The sequence below is a fragment of the Culex quinquefasciatus genome, chromosome 1 (assembly GCF_015732765.1).
Source record: "Culex quinquefasciatus strain JHB chromosome 1, VPISU_Cqui_1.0_pri_paternal, whole genome shotgun sequence".
NCBI lineage: Eukaryota > Metazoa > Arthropoda > Insecta > Diptera > Culicidae > Culex > Culex quinquefasciatus.
In genome coordinates, this window is record NC_051861.1 from 18840093 (window position 1) to 18864056 (window position 23964).

Here is a 23964-nt window from a genome sequence, read left to right on the forward strand (position 1 = left end):
ATGAACATTGTCATTCGGCATACATGTATTACGAACTGAAGCCGAAATCCCTTCGTTTTTTCCGTCGTTATAGTCAAGCCTGCAATCTTGCATTTGCAAAAATCCGTACAACATGTAGGGGAGAGTGGGGAGACTTGATCCCCTTTTTTTGTATCGCACATAACTCTGTCAATTTCTCACAAAACTATGATCTTTTTGCATGAATTGAAAGCTTAAACATTCAACTATGTTTGGCTGATAAGGGTATTTCATCAGATAAACTCTTCGAATAATGCCAAGCTTTTTAAAAAAATATTTTAAACTGGCATTTTCAAAATGTTGGGGGTAATTTGATCCCCCTTTTAACATTTTGAAGAAATCTTAAGCAAAATGTTTCTTATTCATCCAAACTTTGAATTTTCTATAAGATACAGCAATTTCACATTAAAACTGTACGTTTGTGTTCAAAATATAACAAGTTTAGCATGTAAAATATTTAAAAACTTAAAATTTTCTTTTTTAGACCAAAATTGAGCATGTTTACAAAAGCTTGTAATTTTTGTTTACAAAACTTTTGACAAATGGTTCAAACTGCAGTAAGTTATGTACAACTATACTAAAGGAAACTATGTATGAAAACCCAGCCCAATTATTTAATCTTGAGGCTGATTCCAGTGACTGTAAAAATGCAGGGATCAAGTCTCCCTAAACGCACTTTTTTAATCAATTGATTGTAAAAATAGTATGACGATAAATTTAACGTCAAATGTGTAAGGGTTTTGGAGTTGATATGTTTATCAAACAATTCATGTATAAAAAATATATTTTGAATAATTTTCCAGTGTTTTCTATAATTATCAAAACAAAGAAAAATGATCTCTTGGAAGTTTTTTGCAGCACTTCTTAGAAAAATTTGTGTAACTCAATCCAAACATTTTTTAATTTTTTTCTTTGTTTTCTACAATGAGTTTTAGTCAATTTCGCACAACTTTCTAGAACAAAGCTAATCGTTTTCCCACATGCTGACGAGATACAAGCTTGGGATCAAGTCTCCCCACTCTCCCCTAATCAACATCCAGATAGATATTGGTGAGACCACGATTGGTAATAGTAGTTTATGCAACAAGTTGCAAAAAGAGGATTTTTTAAGCACGAGTGCTAAAAAAATCAAGTTTTGCAACGAGTTCCATACAACATTTATTGCAATTCAAAAAAACACACACTGAGTGAAATTTTAAGTCAAATTTTCACGTATTTTGTCAATAAATCGTTTAAATCAAAAAAATGTTGAAAAGTGTTACTTTTCGGAACAAGTCCTGAAAAGTTCAACTTTTCAGCACCCATTTGAGTTCTGAAAAGTAGAACTTTTCAGCATTTATTTTGAAAAGTTTTGCTATTCGATTCTGTTATTTTTGGTACAGAAAAGTAAGCTATTTCGTCGTTCAAGAATGACAGGAAAAGTGAGTAGTTTCACAACGGAATTGCAAAAAAAATGTTTTGGGGTGGTTAAAACTTGAAGCGCTGGATAATGTTGTTCTTTTTTAACAGTCTTGACACGCCCCCGACCCCTATTGCAGTGCACAGAAACCAGAACAAGAATCGAATGACGTTTCAATTCGGGTTGCTAATTGTAGGGCGATAAGATCAGGAAAATTCCAACTACAAGCAACACAAAAAGGGGTTCCTTTAATGGGAACACAAATTAACGTCCAATGAAGGGTATTTTTTAAATAAAAAAAAGAACATTTTAAATACGAGCTTACCGAAAGTTAACATGTTTGGAACCCTACTGTGCCAGTTATTTTTTCAACGTGTTCCCCCCAACCCCCAAAGTTTAAACCCGTTGATGGATGGATTCGCCAGAGTTTCCGGGCTTATCCCTTGAACCCGGAATTACTATGTTGCAGCGTGGCAGACCTCTGCAGTGCAATGGGAAACTTCCAACAGTGTGTAGTGTCCATTCCCTTCGAGTGTTGATGTTTGTTCGCACCCAGAGCACCGGAAGTTGAGTACAGTGTGATGAATTCCCAGCTGCACGTAGAGAAAAAAAAAAAACAACGGAGGGCCTTCAAACTCCAAAACAACATCCGACTGAACCAAAAGGGAACGGAAAAAATGTTTGGTGTCCGGAAAAGGTGTCACGACCGGGTTTAGTGCATGTAGTGTACACTGCAAAAAAAAGTAGTGAAGCTTTTGATCAGATTTAGAAACGGAGTGTGTGTTACAGCTTTCCATCTGGCCTTTGCTGTCGAAAATAGTTTGCCGCGGGTAATTCAATAACGATTTTTTGGCTGTATAAGGGCTTTGTTCTAGATTTTTTTTTTTATTTGAACGATGCATTGTTTGTGAATAATTGTTGAATTGTTTTTTTTTTTTATTTAGGGGAACTATACCCTTTTTCAGCCTATTTCTATTATCAGCCTATCAGCACTTTGATCATGGATTACAGCTTTCATAAAGTGTTTTTGACTGTTCCAAAGTAATAAATAGCCTAAAGAAAAGTGAGCATGCAATTCTCCATTGTTGATACATCTGAAAATTTTGATTTGATAGCGGAAAATGGCAAAAGTGATGAGAATTGGTCGAACGGCTTAGAGTGATTAAAATGGGTATATTTCCCCTATGTTTGGTTATGTTTGAAGCTTTTTTCAGACTGATTGATGATTGATGGCACACAACGTGTTATTTGTTGAGCTCTCAGATATATTAATGTTTTGTACGTGTATGAGTATAAGGACTTTGATATTTCACATAGTGGACAAGTCAATATTAGCGTGGCTCACGGATATATGGAAAAGACAAAAATGTTTAATTTTGAGGGGCTCAGATGGAATTTACAAGCTAGTCTATAATTTTGAGCGCATTAAAGTTTGATTAAAGTTTAGTTGTTCTATTCTTGACACTAGCGTGCCCAGATCCTCAAGGAAGGTGGGGCAACAATATGAGCGTTTTGAAAATTTCGTCGTTTATGGACACCCCCTTAGCAATTTTAGAACAAATTTCTGAGGATAGTGGGGCAACTGCCCGATGTTGCCCCACCCTGTGCACGCTAGTGATTCTTGAGCTGAAGTTATAATGCAATTTCAATAATTTTAATTTATTTATTTTTCAATTATTAACTCTTATTTGAGAAAGTTTTAACAATACCATATTAAATTTTATCAAATTAGACGAAACAACTTTGTAGAACATCGCAAACGCTAGAAATTAATTCCGGAAAGATACTGGGTAAATTTTCAGAGCTCGTCATTATTAATTTTTATCATACTCCAAAAAATTCCCTGTTTCTTTCCAGGATCGATTCCTAGATACGTAGAGCTACATCGGCGTAAATTTCCAGTTTTCAAAGCGGGGAATTAGCCGTGCAGGTTGTGGCGTGGGATTAGTAAGCTGAATATAAATATTGCCGGTTTAATATTGTTTTGGGACAGAACTTTAGTTTTTTTAATGTTATTTTCAAAATTCAAAATCAAATCAAATTATTCGCCCTACAGCATTGCCTTTGCGCTCTCGATTGCGAGATTTCTTCCCGAAAATATATGTCCGAAGACTTTGATTGTTGAGGCAATTGCAAACCTCATTTTACACCTAAGCTTCCATCCACCCCGGGATTCGAACTGACGACTTTTTGATTGTGAGTCCAACTGCCTACCAGCGACTCCACCGCGGCAGGACCCAGGGAGAGGGGGGTGACATGTACTTTTCCGTCCGACGGAAGGCGTGATCAGACCAATCTCGTCTCAAAAAATGCCACCTTCTGGATCAAACCCAGGCCGATTAAGTGAGAGGCAACCACGCTTACCTGAAAATCTTTTTCCAAAACTACGTACACTACACAGAAAAAAAAATCATGGTAATATTACACCTGGGAAGGGGTACATTAGCGTGTCCCAAAAAAACACGAAGTCGAGGAATTCAATGTGCTCAGTTCTCAAATGATAGAAAATCATGTTAGAAACAACTCTCTCATACATGAAAACTTCCGGAAAAATCGTTTACCACGTTCCCTGGGCATTTTTTTGAAAAAAGTCAGTTTTTTCGACAATTTCACAAAATCTGCTTAGAAAAAATGGAAAATTTTAAAATTTCAAATAGCCTATACCATTAAATGATGGTCTGTGGTCCAATAAACAAGTTAATGTATCGATTTGGCCTTTTAAAACCTTGTTTTCACTTTCCCGGTAACTTTTATGTCGAAAAATACGAGTTTTTGCTTTACTTTTTTTCAATCTTTTCCCTCGGTATTTAACACAAAAATTTCCTCATATGTGAGAATACATGCATCTTGTAGGAAATTTTCCGCCGAAGATTTTCGTCTAAGCAACTTTGAAGTTTCATCAACTCTGAGCTGAGATATTCCAGTTTTTGTGAAGAAAGAATATTGAATATTTGAAAATGTTGATATTAATCATCATTGGTATACAATATTAAGGATAATTTAAGCCTAATTTGAAGTGCGGCTGTATCGCATCTGTTTTTAAACATGATTGGTTCATCCTACAATACTAAGGGCCACCTGGTGTTGTTTTCTCATGGCACACTACGTGCTAAATCAATGAATTACTTTTAGCAAATAACTCATATTTAGAGCATTTTGCATTTAAACCAATCGATGCACGTTTGCTGTGTTTCCATGGATACAAATAAACAAATAACATATCGATGCATCTGTGCTCTCTTATGCTATCTAGATAGGAAAACCAGTAAGCTTAGTACAAGAGCACAGAGGCATCGAAATATATGGTTCGATTGTACGGGGTTGGCAATTGTCCACGCTCCATCCAAAAAGTTTTTATGGACAATTGACCATGAGAAGGGGAGGAGCTGAGATTAAAAAAATGTCTACGTGATTAATGGATGGATCCCTATAGAATAAATTCCAAATATTAGTGATATTTTTAATTTACCTAAACATCGGATTTATCAACAGGAGTTATAAGAAGGAGTGTAAACGTTACGTTGTGGTTCAGATCACGGAAATGCGTACAATTGAACCTTATATTTGTTATTTGTTTATTTGTATCCATGGAAACACAGCAAACGTGCATCGATTGGTTTAAATGCAAAATGCTCTAAATATGAGTTATTTGCTAAAAGTAATTCATTGATTTAGCACGTAGTGTGCCATGAGAAAACAAAACCAGATGGCCCTTAGTATTGAAGGATGAACCAATCATGTTTAAAAACAGATGCGATACAGCCGCACTTCAAATTAGGCTTAAATTATCCTTAATATTGTATGCCAATGATGATTAATATCAACATTTTCAAATATTCAATATTCTTTCTTCACAAAAACTGGAATATCTCAGCTCAGAGTTGATGAAACTTCAAAGTTGCTTAGACGAAAATCTTCGGCGGAAAATTTTCTACAAGATGCATGTATTCTCACATATGAAAATTTTTGTGTTCAATACCGAGGGAAAAGATTGAAAAAGTAAAGCAAAACTCGTATTTTCGACATAAAAGCTACCGGGAAAGTAAAAACAAGGTTTTAAAAGGCCAAATCGATACATTAACTTGTTTCTTAGACCACAGACCATCATTTAATGGTATAGGCTATTTGAAATTTTAAAATTTTCAATTTTTCTAAGTAGATTTTGTGAAATTGTCGAAAAACTGACTTTTTCAAAAAATGCCCAGGGAACGTGGTAAACGATTTTTCCGGAAGTTTTCATGTATGAGAGAGTTGTTTCTAACATGATTTTCTATCATTTGAGAACTGAGCACATTGAATTCCTCGACTTCGTGTTTTTTTGGGACACGCTAGGGTACATCTTTTATGTCAGAAAAAAGGTGTAATTTTGTTAGCGTCATACTTCAGTAAAAATAAGCCTAAATATATACTAGGGCGTCCAATTTTCCCGGGTTTTGAATTTCCCGGGAAACGGGAAAAATATTTTCGAAATCCTGGGAATTCCTGGGATCCCGGGAAATTTTTGGAACAGTTCTACAACCTATGTTTTCATTATATTAGTTATGTTTTAAAGATTGAAATCAGAGAATTAGCTCAGAAATATTGAATAACACAATTCAATCGAAACAAATACAGCAGTTTTTAGGTAGCTTAAAAGACATTAAAAATATTTTTTTTTTTAATTTGTGTTGTGCATTTGATTTACAGTAACCACTATTTGAAATACATTGTTATTTATAAATATATTTCTCTTATTTATTTTTGTTTACGACGTGACTAGAAGCCAGGAAAATTTATTTGAAAATGTAATAAAAAACGCGAAGCTAAAACAAAAAAAAAAAATATACCGGTCAATGTAAAATGTTAGATATGTTTTGAATTTCATGTTTTACATAAAAATTATTTTAAAAATTATCTTTGTGTTACTACTGCCAGAAAAGGAAAATTGACACTACAGTTGAATAGTTACAGGAGGTTTCAGAGCAATAAATTTGGGTATCGCTGTACTGATTGTTTTGTTCTGGTCCAGTTTTAATGAAATCAATCAAAATAATGTGCAAAAATAGGCATCAAAAGCTTTCTTAATTGGATGAAAAAAAAAATTATTTGATATTTATTTTCAAATTCAAAATCCTAAATATACGTAAATATAATACAAAGTCTTTAAAAGATATATAAAATTAAATATAAAATATTTAAAGCGCTAGGCATTACGTAAACTATAAATTTAACAAATTTCCCTAATAATCAAAAAATCTTATCGATTACTAAGTTTTAAACTTGTTATCTGTTTCCACAACCAAATCTGAATTTCCAGAATAAAATTAGATATTTTTTTTTTCAATTTCGGGAATTCCCGGGACAAATTATAAAAAAAGTCCCGGGACTCGGAAATGCCCGGTTTTGGAAAAATCCCGGGATTTTTGTCCCGGGAATTCCCGGGATGGACGCACTAATATATACCATAAAAACTGCATAGTAAATATCTAGGTTAATACTATTCGGGAAAATGGAAATTAGAACTAATCAAATTCGGGAAAATGAATTTTCGGGAAAGTAACTATTTGGGAACATTTCAATTCTGGAAAATGACAGTTCGGTAAAATGGTCATTTCATTCGGGGATTTTCGGGAAAATGATTTTCGGTCAAGTAGCGTTTTCGGGGAAATGATTTTCAGGGATGTGGCATTTTAGGGGATATGGGATTCGGGGATAAGGGTCGAGAATTGAGTGTTTGACTTTCCGCTTATGAGGCGATTATGATTAAACAGGTTTTCAATAATAAATAAGTTCAACCTGTTTTCCGGCAACAAACTCTTTCTGATTCAGGCAGCATTATGAAATAAATTAAATTCTGCCCAAATTAATGTAACGAATCAAATCCCTTTCATCCCTTCCGGAATCAATTTAATTATCCTGTCCAAACCTGTTAATTTCCGTCCTCTCATTCTCACAAAGTGTCATCTCTCGGCCAACGAAGCTTTAAATCTGCCTCAATCAATGCGCTTCGGCCGGGAACATCACCACTTGAACCACCACCACCGACCACGACCATTGCCATAAATATTCATTATATGCGTGAATTTCGCAGTGTTTTCAATTAAAATTCAAAATTTAAGCTCTCCTACTTTCTCGTTGTGGACTGGTTGGGTGATGTTTTTTGTCCCGTGGGTGTCACCATTTCTCGTTCCGATCACGGGCCCACAGTGAGCGGGTCATTATTGAGGCAAACCGGATATTCGTTGCCCCGTCAGCAGGATACCTAAAGCCGGTGAGCTTGAAGACCCAAAGATGTGAAGAACTTTAATATTAGTCATCTGTGGTGATGATACTATTTGATGTCAATATTACAACATTAGTTTTTGTAAGTTTAATATTTGGGATGATTTTACCCTTCTTTTCCCCTTGTCATAACCGTAGCGGATGATGCAGCGCGCGCATGTGTGTGAGTTGGCATTTTCCCACGACATTCCGGGATTACATCCAATTTGCATTTTTAATCAGATTAAGGTTGAACTTTCCAAACTGTAGCGGGGCGCACAGGAAATGCTTTATTTTCTTGTAGTTGGCTACAAACTGTAATTAGATTCAGTGTTCTATTTAGTTTTGCCTTACAGGAATTTTGTTGACTTACCTTCGAAATAATAGTTTCTGATGAAACTGCAATTTTTTATTTTTTTTTCGAAATGAAAAGTTGAATGTGATTTGCAAATGGTTTTTTCTTCTATAAGTTTTTTTTGTTTGTTTTATTTTGTAAAAATTAACATAAATGTCCCAAATGCAATTATGACGAAATCGCACTTTTTCTTGAAATCATAACACAAACTGTTCGAATTCATCATCATGTATTCACCATTGTCATTGGCTCAACAAAAAGACAGACCAAAAAACTTGCTCCGTTCAGCAAAATTCCAGGCAAGTTCTTCCCTGTCGATCAGGAACCCACACTCATGATTGATGGTCCTCGAAGCGATGATTATGTCCGCCTACTGTGGTGTATTGATTTTGAGTCGCTCCTTCTTTCGTCCTGATTTTCAGCGCTAATTTCTCCTAACCGTCTCTTTTCTTCTTATTTTTCATTTTCCCAGCATGGAAGGTTCCGACATCTGCTTTGAAGTGGTCAGACGTGCCGTGGCCGGATTCGTGTACAGCGAAGCAGTGGCATGGTAAGTGATTCTTGGCGATCGATAGCCTTTTCGTACAGGTTATTTTCGGGGCGCGCTGGGATGATACTTGGCCGGTAATAAAATAAACGATAGTCATTCGGGATAATGCTGGCGATGATGAAGGCAACAACAAGGAGAAAAGCAGACAGTCTACGGTCACTGACTGTCAGTGTGCATGACTTATCGATTCTTGATGGTTGTGAATTTAAGGGACATTGACCAGCAAAGGTCGAAAAAAAATTCTTCGATCGCCCCAGAATTGAACATTTTATCAGAATAGAACAGAATGCTCACCATTCCGAATTCCACGTGGAGGTCCTGGAGTGTGCACGCGTGTGCACAATACATTAGGGCTAATTGAATTAGTCAATAATGAAGTTTTTGATGTTCGATCGGTATTACTTTCTGCCTGGAGAGCCAGGGCCCTTGGTATTCGGGTTGAGTTTTCGTTTTTTGCATGAACGAGCTCCAGTTTGGTTTGGCTTGTTGATTTATTTGATATGGTCGAACGAACTCGGAATATTCTACTCGATATTGAGCTTTTCCCACCCAGCGGTTGGTAAGCATCGCTGCACTGGATGACTCTTCAACAAATATGTGAACATTGTTGTGGCAGGGATTGATTTCAGAAGTAGAGTGCAATTTTGACTTTCGGAATATATTGGATTTTATTGACTTGTTTTGTTATGTCCCATTTGGCTGGGAGGCTTTATTTTTCATTTCAAAATTGATTTGGAATGCATATCAACTCGTCAAATTGCCAAAAAAAAGTTAAATCAGCATTTATTGTGGCGCCTAAATATGTTATCCCCGACATAAAACAGCAATTATCAAGTCAAGGGTTTGCACCCTCTTACACCGTCTAAAAACTTCAGGTGGCCACGTGGCAAATAATCCGATTACCTTCTGCTCTTCGCCTCTCCCCCCCCAGCCACTACATGCGCCAGATTCTGGAGGCGTTGCGCTACTGCCACGAGAACGACATCATCCACCGGGACGTGCGACCGGCGTGCGCCCTGTTGGCCACCGCGGACAACTCGGCCCCGGTCAAGCTCGGCGGGTTCGGATCGGCCGTCCAGCTGCCCAGCGGCCGCGAATCGGTGGAGACGCACGGTGAGTAGAGAGTAGTGGAGCAAATACTGCCCATTGATACGCATACTTCTTGTACCACGTGATTTTTCTTGCAAATAAAAAAAAAACAGTTTGTATTAGGGCTCTAGTCGCATAGTTAACCCATAAATCTCGCCAATTTCACCTTCATTTAAAATAAATTTAAAACAGTTAGACATTTTTGCATTTTTAAAAAAAGAACAATTAGGCAAGTTCAGCGTTTACGAATGTCGGAAATCTTATACTCAACAGTAATAGCTTTGTGTGCAAGATTTTTTTTATTAATAATCTGGAAAAAATCGAGAATGACAAAATATCACATGGGACAACCTTGTTTTTATGGGCAGTATAGTTGAAGTTGTTCTATCTTGTGTAAACTGTCACCATTATGTAGATTTTTGATTGCATGGCACCATCTTTAATGATAATGGACCAAGCTTAAGTCAATTGTACCGTAAAACGGGGTGACTTTCATAGCCGGGGTGACTTTGATAGGTTTGCGATTTTTCCGCAAAATGAAGAGTACAATTAAAATACGTAAGGAATGGTTTAGAAACATACTGACCGTGGTAGAGAAGTGTTCAAAGAACCTCAAGAAGAACTTTTCATAAAATTTTGGCAAGTTTGAAAAGTTAGTTAACTATAGTTAAGAAAATGTCGATGAATGTCATTATTTTAAACTTCTCAAAGTGTCATGATTTTCTCAATGAACATGATTTTTAATCGGAAAACGGAATGAATTTTCGGATTCTTTGGACAATTTTCCACTAGGAGAAGGTTAAATAAGTTTGTAAATAATAAATAATATGTGTTTTTGAAACACAATTGAAAAAAATCTCCAAATTTATAGGCAAATTCAGTTGAACAAATTTCATGTAAAATGTGAAAACTTGTGATTCGTGCTTCGAATTCAGTATAAAATGCAATATAAATCGATAATTTTATAAACAAAACTAATTTTAACAAATTTCAGGCAAAATTCCGACTTTTTAACAATTTTACCTAAAATTTATATGTATTTTGCTAAAAAGCTTATACACTTGGTTAACTAAATATAAACATTGATTTTTTTTTCTTAAATACTATATCAGCTATTTTAGTGATGGTACATTTAACGTACAAATGAAGTTTGAACATCTTAAATATGATTTTAACAAGAAAAACTATGACTATCAAAGTCACCCCGGAATTCAAACTAAGAATTTTTTTTTTTTTTTTTTTTTCTTTTTTTTTTTTGAAAAGATCGAATTACGCAATTTCACAGCTTACTATACTGGAATTTTTCACCTACCTCAAGGTATTGAGGTTAGGCTCGATAGTTCTTTTCTTTATTTGCAGTTATATTTTTTTTCTGCAGTAAATATTTTTTTTTTTTCGTAGGACAAAAGCACTAGGGCATAAAACCTACTATCTTTTCAAAAATAATACATTTAACATTTACATTATTTGCACATCTCAGTGAGCAAAGTTTGCTCTTTTAAGACAGTGCTAATCTTGGCGTTCAAACGTTAATAAATAGTGTGTGGAATTTCAATTTGGTGGTGTTCAGACGAAAGTGTGTGTGATGGGCAGTGTAGGGTAACGGCTGGTGGTGGGCGGTGGGCGATGGGTGGTTGGCAGTGAGCGGTGGCGATCGGCGGTTGGCGGTGGGCGGTTGGTGGCGGGCGGCGGGCGGTCGGTGGCGGCGGAAACGACAAGAGCAGATTTTTTTCATATTGGTTAGTGGAAGATCAGGACAAAGCGTTCAGTAGATTGTTTTTATATGTCGGCGTAAGTTCTTTTGAATACTACTTTGGAGTTTAGTTCCTTCAGGTCATTGGGGAGTTCGTTGTACAATTTGCTTCCAACGTAGGTAACCCGGTTCTTGCAGAGTTCTGTGTTTGACCGGGGAATCCGAATATCCCCGTTTTGTCTTGTCATAGAGTTAATTATTTCGAAATCCAAATTGTGGTGGGTAGCATCATCCTTCAACATGTTCCACATGTGAACTAGTGTTTGCTGCATGTGTAGTCCCCGAACCGGAAGGACAGTTTCCGGAGCGTCAATATAGAGTTGGCGTGTTGGGTAGAGGTAGGGTTTTGCAAGAATTGACTTCAGGCAACGGTTTTGCAGTGTCTGGAGTTCACGTAGTCTGAAAGACTAAGAATTTTTAACGTAAGTATTTTTCTAAACATTATTGAAAAAACTTTTTTTCCGAAATAGTGCATGGACTTTGTGTGGTCTACCCCAGTACATGTTTTAAAAATAATAATCTTAAGAAAAACCTTACCTGTTGGAAAATATTCTAAAAACAAATTGAAATCCTATCAAAGTCACCCCGGTTTACGGTACACCTAGGATATAGTTTCTCTATCACGTATGTACTATTTTTAATTCATTTTAAATACTCTTTCTTAGAAAAAAAATTACTTAAAAGCAAAATTGTGTACTTTCAGGAGAAGCATACTTTAAAATTACTTAAATTCAAACATTCTTAGCAGAGCCTGTTACTTGTAACCAATATTCAATATATTTTTTGTGCTGTTTTATGTTCTATTCATTACATCTTTCTTAAAAAAAAAAAAAAAAACAATAAGAGAAAAATACCAGTTAATTTATTTCACCAGGACAGCCTTGTATTCTCATACTTTAATTTTATCAAAAAATGGAAACATTACAATACTTAAACAAATTTGAACCCCCCTAATAATTAAGCGACTCAATCGACACGGTTAGTTTTTATTTGAGTAAATTATGAGTTGCACGGTATGCAAATTGCCTTGGCGCTCTCGATTGCTGAGATTCCTACTCGAAACTAGGTGTCCGAAGGTTTTGATTGTTGAGGCAATTGAAAACCTCTTTTACACCTTAGCTTCTATCCACCCCGGGATTCGAACTGACGACCTTTGGATTGTTAGTCCAGCTACATACCAGCGACTCCACCGAGACAGGACCCAGGAAGACGACTCCTACATCTGGACTGAGCAAACGACCTTATCTCGGAAGGCGTGATCAGACAAATCTCGTCTCGAAAAATACCACGCTTACCCCTACACCACGGGTCACAGGCTTTAAAGAGTTAAATTATTGCTCCAGTCATAACCAGCACTCGGGCTGGAAATTTTTCAATTGTATAATTTTGAAAATTAGATATACCTAATTATGTGTTTAAGAGTCGATTTGTTTGTAGGTATATTTTTTCAGCCACAGTTTTCAAAAGTTATTTATAATTTTAATTTTTTTAACACAAGTTTAAATTACGATAGCCCCTTGCACGATTGACACAAAACTCTAGAAATTGCAGGCGCAATATGAAATTTTTAGTAATTTTACACCCAAAAATATGTAACCCACCAGTATGGGAAACCTACACAGCTAAAAAAGTAGTAATCCCGCTGCGTGTAAAAGGCCTGGGTGTAAAATAAATATTGCATTGTTTTATGCAATTCTATGTAATTTTACAGCCTAAAATATGTAGCCCATCAGTATGGGAAACCTACTTGGCCGAAATGTCAAGCTCATATATGCGTTTATCCTCACAGCGTTTCATCGGTCTGATGGCCGAGTGGACTAAGGCGCCAGTCTTCACTGTTGGTGCTGAGTTTGATTCCCGTCGGTTGCTACTTTTTTTTTGTTTTTGCAAAAAATGTACATGCAGTGTGTAATATAAGTGTTTAAGTGTTTATTTTGACGAAGGTAATGTGCATGCTTTTGCATGCGATTTTACCATCGGATTTTATGCTGTGTATGATGGCCGAGTGGGCTAAGGGGCCAGTCCTTACTGTTGGTGCTGGGTTTGAATCCTGTCGGTAGAAGCTTTTTTTGAGTTTGCAAAAATTGTACATGCAGTGTGTAATATTGAGTGTTTATTTTGACGAAGGTGATGTGCATGCTTTTGCATGCGATTTTACCCTCGGATTTTTAGCTGTGTACCTGACCGAAAAGTAAGACTGATATCGGCGTCAGCCCTCACTGTAGATGCTGGGATTAAATCCCGTCGGTTACAACTTTTCTTTTGTGTGTAGAAAAACAGTACATGTAGTGTGCACTATTAAGTGACTTTCCTCACGAAGGTGATGTGCATGCATCTGATTTTATCGGATCGGATCGAATTTTTGGCTATGCATGTTTTATAATTTGATGAATTTTTTATATAAAAGTTGCGGCGGCCTAAGATAATCGAATGGTCCCTTGGAAATTCGAGTTCGGCGTTATTCAACGAGATTTTAAGCTAATTAAAAATTCTAATAACAAATTTGTTTTTGGAAGCAATGTTTTCGATTTTTTCAGGTTGGATATTTGTCCCTATTTTGGAACTACTGTGCCAAGCGCACTTTTAATTTGATCTATTCTCAAAGGCTGTTCTAGGTAGCCTTGCTTACACACTAAATCAGGAGCGCTTACTCGGTAATATTTTTACCAAAATTGCACTGTAAAAATAAGATTTTACTGAGCTGTCGGTTATTTTTACTAAACTTACTGAGCCATCGGTATTTTTTTCTTAAAAATACCATACTTCAGTAAAAAAATACTGATCTACTCAGTAAACAAGTTTTGACGGTAAACTTCTGGTTCTCGGTAATTTTTATACCGGTAGCCCAGTAAATATTAATGTGTTTTACTGGGTTGCACAGTAGATAGGGGAACTATACCTTTTCTCAGCCTATTTCTATTATCGGCCTATCAGCACTTTGATCATGAATTACAGCTTAAATAAAGCGTTTTCGACTGTTCCAAAGTAATAAATAGTTCAAATCAAAGTGAGCAAGCAACTCTTCATTGTTGATACATCTGAAAATGTGGATTTAATAGCGGAAAATGGCAAAAGTGATGAGAATTGGTCGAATGGCTTAGTGTGATTAAAATGGGTATATTTCCCCTACTTATGTCATTTTCTTGCTGTCATTTAAAACTTTGAAGTCAGTCATTGACCGTGCATTTTTTTCAAATAAGTGTGTGTTTTTTTTGTTTTTATTTTTTTTAATTTTGGGTAAGTGATATAAACTTTGTAAATGTAGCATGTTTTTAATTAAAACATCTTTTCAGTTTGTGTTGAAGTCTCTTACCTTGGTTTAGAACTTCGGAACAATAAATTTACTTTCACACTGTCATGCTCTAGTTCGTAGTCTGCAGCGGAATAATCGAGGTCTCCAAAAAAAAGTGCATTGATTGAAAAATTGTTTTGAAATAAATGTATTTTCAATTTTAAAAGTCATTTTTTTATAAAAACAAGAAAAATGAGGAAAATAAAGCTTTACTGTAGGCACGGTGAATTCTCGGTAATTTTTACCGGGTTGTTCGATGAAATTTGAAGCAAGCTGTCAAATTAACGTTTACCGAGCTCGCGGTAGTTGTAATTTTTACCGAGCTGACTACCGAGCGCTCGGCTGTTGAGATTTTGGTAAAAAAATTACCGAGTACAGTAAAAAATCTAAGTGTGTATCCTTTTGGAAGTCGCGTGTTTTGGCGTTTCATAAAAGTTCCGTTACAAAGTACACTTATGTGACTTCCGGTGGGTTAAATTACATGAATAAGTTGGTTTTTTAATGCTAATGCGCGTACTAAATCACTTTTTTGATAAAAATGTGCCTATTCAAATGAAACTAACATTTTACCTGGTATGAATATTGGTCGTATAGAAACCAACTAGTTCGAAACAAAGGGGGGGGGGGGGAAATACACATATACTTACTAGGGTAACCAGAAAAAAATGATCCCATGGTCCACAAGGGGAACCCTTTTTTACTGTTGGAAAAATGCTTTTCATGCCAAAATAACTTTTTTTCAACTTTGCAGGAGCGAGTTTAACAGCAAAGTTGTAGAGCATTGAATTTCCAGCGAGATTTTTTTTCCATACAAACTTCATCTCCGATTATCAATGGGTTAAAGTTTACCTATTTTGCTCATATTTGTCCTATAGTCCTAAAATAGGTTAAGGTACAATATTCAGTTTGTGGGTCGAGGTTTTTGGAACAAAAAACCATTTCCCGGACACCTTTATTTTCACATACACACACACGGACGAAAAAAAGAAAGAAAGAAAAAAACAAAACAAAGTTTTGTAATGAAAAAAGGTTTTTTCACTTCCGGAACGGCGGGCGGTGGTCAGTGTCCCGGTCGGCTGAAGTGTGTGCCCTCCAGCATCATCAGGGGGAAAAGGTGAATTCACGTTCCACAAACAGAAACCAACCGGAGTGGAAACAGGAGCAAACATTTGTATGCACAGCACACACTTACACACGCACACGAAATGCGCACACACAGACGCGAAAGCGCCTCAGGTGTGTGGGCAAAGTTGGATGGAAATGTGGAAAATCTGCGGTGGCCGGGAGAGAATGAAACCCCAAATCGAATTAAATGTCACGAGCAGAAGTGAGTTTGGAGCTGGTTGGGTTTCTTTTTCAGATTTGAGGATTAAGGGTGAGGGAATAGTAACAATTGAAAGATTAAAAATAAAGGAATTTATTCTGTAGGAGGTTTCTACACTAGGTTCCCCAGTACATACATCTACTTGAAATTAAAATTTCAAGCAAACCACATACTTACACACGTTGTACGTAATTTTCCCTTTTAACTCTTATATTATAGTCGGCTGGCACAAAACAAACACGATTAAAAGTTTTCAACTGTTTGGTGGAGTTGATGAATGTTTCCCAACACACATACTCACATAGATCCTGAGCAAAAGGCTAAGATAAGGAGTGTTTGTTGAGCGGCAAAATAAATTTCATGGTGCTGGCATATTTAATTTTCTCTGAAAGAAAACTTTGGTATAAGCTGGAGAAAAAAAACATTAAAGGATTGGTTATTTCAAAGAAACAATTAATCGGAGATGCAAGCTTCAAAAGGAAAGGATGGAAAACAATGTGAGCTTTTCTTTGAGGGCATTATCTGCCGAGTGACTTGTTTTTCTTTACCCTTTTATATGTGAGTTTTTGTGTAAACGAGAGCAACGAGACCATTGTTAACTGACATATTTTCATTATCGTTCTTTTTCTTCTTTTCTCTCTTTCTCTCTTTCTCTTCTCCCCCAAAATCGCCACCACTCTTTGGCTATCTTGATTTTCTGACCAACAACCAACACGTACTAACCACAAATCCTTCACCGTCACAAAAAAACAACATCTTTACAACGTAACAACAACAACATCACAACCAACACCAACAAAAATTAAATCCTTCCGACGACCACCAGAACCGCACCGGTCGTGCTTGAGTCCCCGAGGAAAGCTCTACCTTAAATCCGACAGTGATGGTAAGAGAAAATATGAAAATTAAAGCAAACAAAACAAAAGTCACTCGTGTCTTGCTTTGGGACGAACAGAAAACCCAACAATCATGCGTTCGTTCGTTCGATTTTTTTCTTTTCTCTTTCTTCTTTAGATGTTTGTTTGGTCAGTTTGTGTGCTGTAATTTTCCAGTTTTTTTTTAAAACTTCTTGTGGCACTTTTCACTATAGTTGCTTTGTCATCTGTCGCGGCTTCATTCGCTGTTTTAATTGTGGTAATCTCATTAAGGTTTTATTGTGTTAACATTTTCAATCGTGTAATTTTTTTTGTTTAACTTGTGTATTGGACGGAAATATTGATGTTTCAATGTTTCGTTGCTGTTTAAACTACTTGTTGATTGATTCTATACATATCGCAACACCAGCTTTTCGCAAGCATCCGAGAAGCCACATTAAATATAAGCACACCTGCGAGGCAATGACATATCGCTGCTTCAATTATTGAATCATTTCATGACATACACACAAACACACGCCTGTTAGCTTTTCACTCATTCACCGTCATATATTTAATACAACCGCAAGCCAAACGTTGATTGATAATGAATTGAAATGCACATTCCGCTATTTGTCAACAAACAGGAGCCCGTCTGTGAAAATTTTAATTAGGAGTGTTTTTATCCATCGAAGTGATGCACTCTTTTTAATTTTGAATTGTGTCAGCACTATGGTAGAATTACCTCATTATTGTTGTTTTACTCATTTATAAAAAAAACTGTTAAACAAAGTGAACCATCACGAGTTAATGATTTAAAAAGGTTGGTATTTTTTATGTTTTTTTTTAGTAAAAAAACCGCAACCCGGGACGGTCACAAGCAAACCCCATCCCTACACAAATAACAAATCAAGCAATATAAATAATTTGTTCCAGGCGAAAAAATATCCTTCTAAGTTATTTGAATTTGTCTTCAAATTACATATCTTGAAAAATTCCACATAAAAAATCAGTTGAATCATGAAACCCCAGCAAAAAACGGAAACCTGATTTTTATTTATAAATTGAATAAAAAATTCAACAAACTTCTTCTAAACCTAAACTAACCCAATATGTTGCTTTGCTAAAAAATATGCTTGGAATTAAGCTATTTTTCTTTGGATTCTTACATTATGAACGAATTCATAATAAAACAAACGACACGAATGCCTGCAGAGGTAAAGTGTCTTTAGTAGTAATAAATACTAATAATCAGGGTTGTTAAAATATCAAAATATCAGCTCTCAGCAACTACAATTATCTCGCCTGAATATTCATGCCTCGAATACAACTGCTCTTCTCTCTTCATTGAAACTCTCAGCGCCGAACATAGCCGAACACGTTTTCGTGTTTGCCCACTCGCGATTGACATTTTCCTTTTCTCTCTCGTTCTCGCTTCCACGATCATCCTACCGCAACAGCGTTTAACCACAAAAGCCGCCACAAAACCAATTTTGCAAACGCAGTTTGAAGGGGCGTCATGCGTGGTCGGCTCCTAATCGCAATTTCGCGTTCTCTCATTGCAGTTTTCGGAGAGATTGAGAGACTCAGCGGTGAGAGTGCATAGTCGAGGAAAAGGGAAGGAGTGATAGAGAGAGAATGATATCGCTGGGAATCCCGAGACACAAGAAGAGATCTCACAAGCTATAGTGACGGCCGCTATACTCTCGGATATTTTTGGTGCAGAGATAATCTATTGATAGCTTTTCTATCACTCTTTTGCAACACTGCTAATAATAAAACATAACACACAAAATTATAGTTCAAATGAGCTATTCTCTACCAAAATCGGAAATGGATTTTATTTGTATTTTTTGATTTGGCTCAAATTTTGTGAAGGCCTTCCCTATGACTAAATAAGCTATTTTGTGTCATTGGTTCACCCATACAAGTCTCCATACAATTTTGGCAGCTGTCCATACAAAAATGGTATGTAAATATTCAAACAACTGTAATTTTTGAGTGAATTTTCTAATCAATTTGATGTCTTGGGCAAAGTCGTAGGTATTGTTGAGGACGACTTTTGAGAAAAAATAGGTACATGGAAAAAAATTGCAGAAGTTTTAATCAATTTTTTTTCACTAAAATACAATTTCCCAAAATATTTTTTTTTTGATTTTCGAGATTTTTTGATATGTTTTAGGGGACAAAAACCCGCAACTTTTGAGCCATAGAGAAACATGGTCAAAAAATCTGCCGCCAAGTTATGATTTTTTGAAAAAATGTTGATTTTTGGAAAAATCGAAATTTCATGCAAAAACAAATTTGACGTAATTTTTTAATGTAAAATTGTTGTTTGTTGTTGTTGTTGTAAAATTGTTGTTTGTTGTTGTTTTCAAGATATAGCCACCGAATGTTTGATTTTAGCTAAATATTTGCAGTTTTTTCTATTTTTAAAAATAGTGACCATGAGTGACCATTTCTAAAAATATTATTTTGAAAAGTTCTGAAATTTTGCTATAAAATTGTCTAAGAGACATTGAAGATTGGACCTCCGGTTGCTGAGATACAGCCACTTTAAGGAAAAGAAACACGAAAATTGAAGTTTTCTAAATTTCACCTAAACAACCCTCCATTTTCTAATGTCGATTCTCAGCAACTAATGGTCACTATTTTTAAAAATAGAAAAACAGCAAATATTTAGCTAAAATCGAACTTTCGGTGGCTATATCTTGAAAACAGAGCCCTTTATCAAAAAATCTGTAAAGTACTTTTCGAATGGAAATACAGTTTTACATTGAAAAATTACGTCAAATTTGTTTTTGCATGAAATTTCGATTTTTTCCAAAAATCACGATTTTTTCAAAAATTTATAACTCAGTGGCAGATTTTTTGACCATGTTTCTCTATGGCTCAAAAGTTGCGGGTTTTGTCCCTTAAACATATCGAAAAATCTCGAAAATCAAAAAAATACGTATTTTGGGAAATTGAGTTTTTGTGAAAAAAAGTTTATAAAAATATCCGCAAAAATTTTTTCCGTGTATCTATTTTTTTCTCAATAGTCCTCAACAATACCTACAACTTTGCTGAAGACACCAAATTGATCAGAAAATTCACTCAAAAGTTTCAGCTGTTTGAATATTTACATACCATTTTTGTATGGACAGCTGCCAAAATTGTATGGAGACTTGTATGGGTGAACCAATGACACAAAATAGCTTCATTGGTCATAGGGAAGTCCCCACAAAGTTTGAGCCAAATAAAAAAATACAAAAAATAAAAATGGTCAAAATCGGCCGATTTTGTAGAGAGTTGCTCAAATGTTTTTTTGCAAATCTACAAGTGCCACTGTAGAAAACTTGATAAATAATCAATAATTTTTAAGTTTCATTTATTTTTGCATTTTGATTCCAGAATTTGAAATAAAATTAAAAGCTTGAATGTTTTTAAATCTGGAGCAACATTTTCAAAGGGCATATAAGAGTAATTCTCTGAGATTTCGGTAAAAAAAACTTGATTTGCAAAAAAACACTATTTTTATATTTTTTTATTTTCTGATATGTTATAGGGGACATCAAATGCCAACTTTTCATAAATTTCCAGAATGGGCAAAACAATTTTGACCGAGTTATGATTTTTGAACCAATACCGATTTTTTTTTCAATTTTTCAAATCGAATCATGCAATCAAAAAGTATTTTAGTGGAATTTTGATAATTTTTTTTTAAGTTGTAGCCATTTTTTTGAAAAAACGATACTTAATCCACCGTTAGGTGGTTGGTGCCTTCCTCACATTCATAAAGTCAATACATTCAGTAAAAATAGCAACATTCCCTTAACATGTTTAAAAAAACAATTTTATTACTGATTTTTTTTTATAGGGTTCGCAGACCTTCAATTTTTCTGGCTCATCGGCAAGGTCTGAAAAAAAAACTTATTCAACGAAAGTTCACATGGAAGATTCAGACAATATTTTTATCACAATATCTCAGATCCAGTCTCCAGAAAGTATATAAATAACACTTAAGTGCCAATAACTTTTGATAGGGTTGTCAGATCCTTGATGTTTTAGGCTCATTTGAAAGGTCTTTCAATTATCTAACTAACGATGGGTCGCATGATGGACCCGGGCATAAGTTTTACAGAAATATCTGAGATCCGGCCTCCAAAAAGTGTATAAATAACAATTAAGTGCCAATAACTTTTGATAGGGTTGGCAGATCCTTGATGTTTTAGGCTCATTTGAAAGGTCTTCCGATTATCTAACTAACGATGGGTCGCATGATGGACCTGGACATAATTTTTACTGAAATATCTGAGATCCGGCCTCCAAAAAGTGTATAAATAACACTTAAGTGCTAATAACTTTTGATAGGGTTGTCTGATCTTTGATGGTTTAGGCTCATTTGAAAGGTCTTCCGATTATCTTACTAACGATGGGTCGCATGATGGACCCGAACATAATTTTTACTGAAATATCTGATATCTGGCCACCAAAAAGTGTATAAATAACACTTAAGTGCCAATAACTTTTGATAGGGTTGGCAGATCCTTGATGTTTTAGGCTCATTTGAAAGGTCTTCCGGTTATCTAACTAACGATGGGTCGCATGATGGACCCGGACATAATTTTTACTGAAATATCTGAGATCCGGCCTCCAAAAAGTGTATAAATAACACTTAAGTGCTAATAACTTTTGATAGGGTTGTCAGATCTTCAATGTTTTGGGCTCATTGGAAAGATCTTTTTAATACCTTTCTGAAAATGTATAACATGATAGGGTTTCTTGCAAAAACCACCCTTTTACAATCTTCCGGACATACGCCAAAATCGTTTTTTTAGCATAACTTTTGAAGTACTTAACTTAACTTGCTGATTTTAAATAGAGACCTATGGGACTCCAAGACGGATCGAATGAGACTAAAACGGTCAAAATCCGTTCATCCAGTCCGGAGATAATCGAGTGACAATTTTTTTGTCCACCCACCTACACACATCCACACAGACATTTGCTCAGAACATGATTCTGAGTCGATATGTATACGTGAAGGTGGGTCTACGAGGTCGAATTAAGAAGTTCATTTTTCGAGTGATTTTATAGCCTTTCCTCAGTAAAGTGAGGAAGGCAAAAAGTCACAGTTATTCTTTTTTTTAATGAGTGCCCATGTTTGTCCACTTTTGACAAAAATATTTTTAAAAGGCTGAGAAAATTCTCAATATTTTGCTTTTTTATAACTTTGCTGATACGACCCTTAGTTGCTGAGATATTGCCATGAAAAGGTTTATAAACAGGAAAATTTATATTTTCTAAGTCTCACCCAAACAACCCACCATTTTCGAATGTCAATATCTAAGCAACTAATGGTCCGATTTTCAATGTTAAAATATGAATAATTCTTGAAATTTTCCTTTTCAATATTTTCAAAAAAAATTAAATCATATTACGCCTTTTTGGAATGTTAGTCTTGATTTAAAATTTTTGAAAATAAATAATTTTCAGTCTGTTTTAAATTAGGCCGTTGCAAATATTTTTCAAAGTTTATGTTGGCATGCTTGACAACCACACAGACAAAAAACCGATGAAATTATCCCGGAAAATGGTAAAATTTTCACTTTTTCGAAAACGTTCGAAAAAATATGTGTTTTTCAATAATTCTGTAGTGATGGTTTGAAAATTTGGTGTTAAAGAGACTTGTATGTAAAATTGGACGCCCGATTTGATGATCAATTCCTACAACCATGATCCAAAAGTTGATCCACCTTCCCGGGATGCTGCTTGATTGCACATTTCGATACAGTTTGCTTGCTGTCGCCGTCGATTATGACTAGATGACGGTTAACATCAGGAAAGTTATTCTTCCTTACCCCATCCCTCCTCTTTCCGGGGAGCAAATATTTGCACGGTCGTCAGAATTGAGATAAACAAACTGGCTGGAGAAAACGGGGCAGCCGGGGGACGATCTCTGGCCGATTGTTGCTAATGGTGATTGGAGAGGATTTCGTGGACTTGTTTCAATCGGCGCTTAACTGCTGAGGACTTAATAGGGGGGAAATGTTTCAACTTTAGGCTACTTTGGCTGCTTTGGCTTTTACTATGTTAAAAAAAAGTCGGTGTCTAGGTTCAAGGTCTAGGATCTCTTAAATTGCTCCACTACTTGAAGCGATGATTGTTTTCTTCTGCACTTTTCAAACGAAAAAGAAGTTAATTATTTTATAACAGCTTGACTGGTGCAAACAGCGAAAATAAGTTCCCGTTTTGTTTTTGCTCAGAACTAACATTCCCACCTGGAATGATGATAGAAATAAAAGCTAGCCCGCTAACGAGTTGGCAAACAACAATTCCATCTGTTTCCACTCACCGTTCCAGGCTTACTGAATCTGGGTTCGGTGCCAAAGGGAATACAGTGAAATACCGTTGGTTTGACTAAACTAGCTCTCTTTTTAAGGCTGACTACTTCTTTTTACAATTATTTTAAAAATTACGCAGCTGCGATGATATTATCATTTCGTCAATCTCGCGCAGAAGAGAAGCGAGGAAATACTCGTTCTCTAAGGATGTTTGAAAACTGTGTTGGTTCAACTCATTAGTGTCAAACTAACGACGTTTTACTGCTCTGTTTAGTCAATGCAGCAAAAAAAATAAAAATAAACATTTCAGAAAAAGCAACATTACTTAATTATTTGCACACGTTTCCAACTTTGTCTCGTGAGTAATGTTGCACCAAATTAGGGGGAAAAACTTTAAGTGAACACAAATATTAAGTTTTCTGTCGATGATGTGTAGGAAAAGTCAAGGAAAATCAAATTACTTCCAACAATCTTCGGAGAACGGGTAAAAATTCTGCAGAATGCACTCCAGGTCGTCGCTGTCGTGCTAATTTGTCGTAAGTCCATTTTGGGCCAAATTGAGTGAGGGACGTCATTTTGTGCAGCTCGCAATGTTTCATCTTTTGACCTTCACAGATCCCCACAATTTGATTTCAATTTTGAGATATTCAACAAAAAAAAAAAGAAGTTTCAATCATGCCGGGCTATCTTGACACAGCCTTAAAATTGATGTAAGTGCGACAATTTGCCAAAGGGATTTCAGGTCAGAACGCGTTTGACACAGG

The 23964-nt window shown here is 35.7% G+C and overlaps 1 protein-coding gene across 13 annotated transcripts in view; it reads left to right on the forward strand.

Annotated features, from left to right (window-relative positions):
- Positions 1–23964, forward strand: part of LOC6032190 (peripheral plasma membrane protein CASK) — a 614477-nt gene that overhangs the window by 72918 nt on the left and 517595 nt on the right. For 12 of the 13 annotated variants that reach the window (XM_038258117.1, XM_038258110.1, XM_038258121.1 and 9 more), the window contains 3 exons: positions 8485–8562; positions 9494–9675; positions 16847–16906. In XM_038258117.1, coding sequence (XP_038114045.1) covers positions 8485–8562; positions 9494–9675; positions 16847–16906 — 320 coding nt within the window. The remainder of the gene's footprint in view (positions 1–8484; positions 8563–9493; positions 9676–16846; positions 16907–23964) is intronic. The other variant, XM_038258163.1, reaches the window with a different exon arrangement.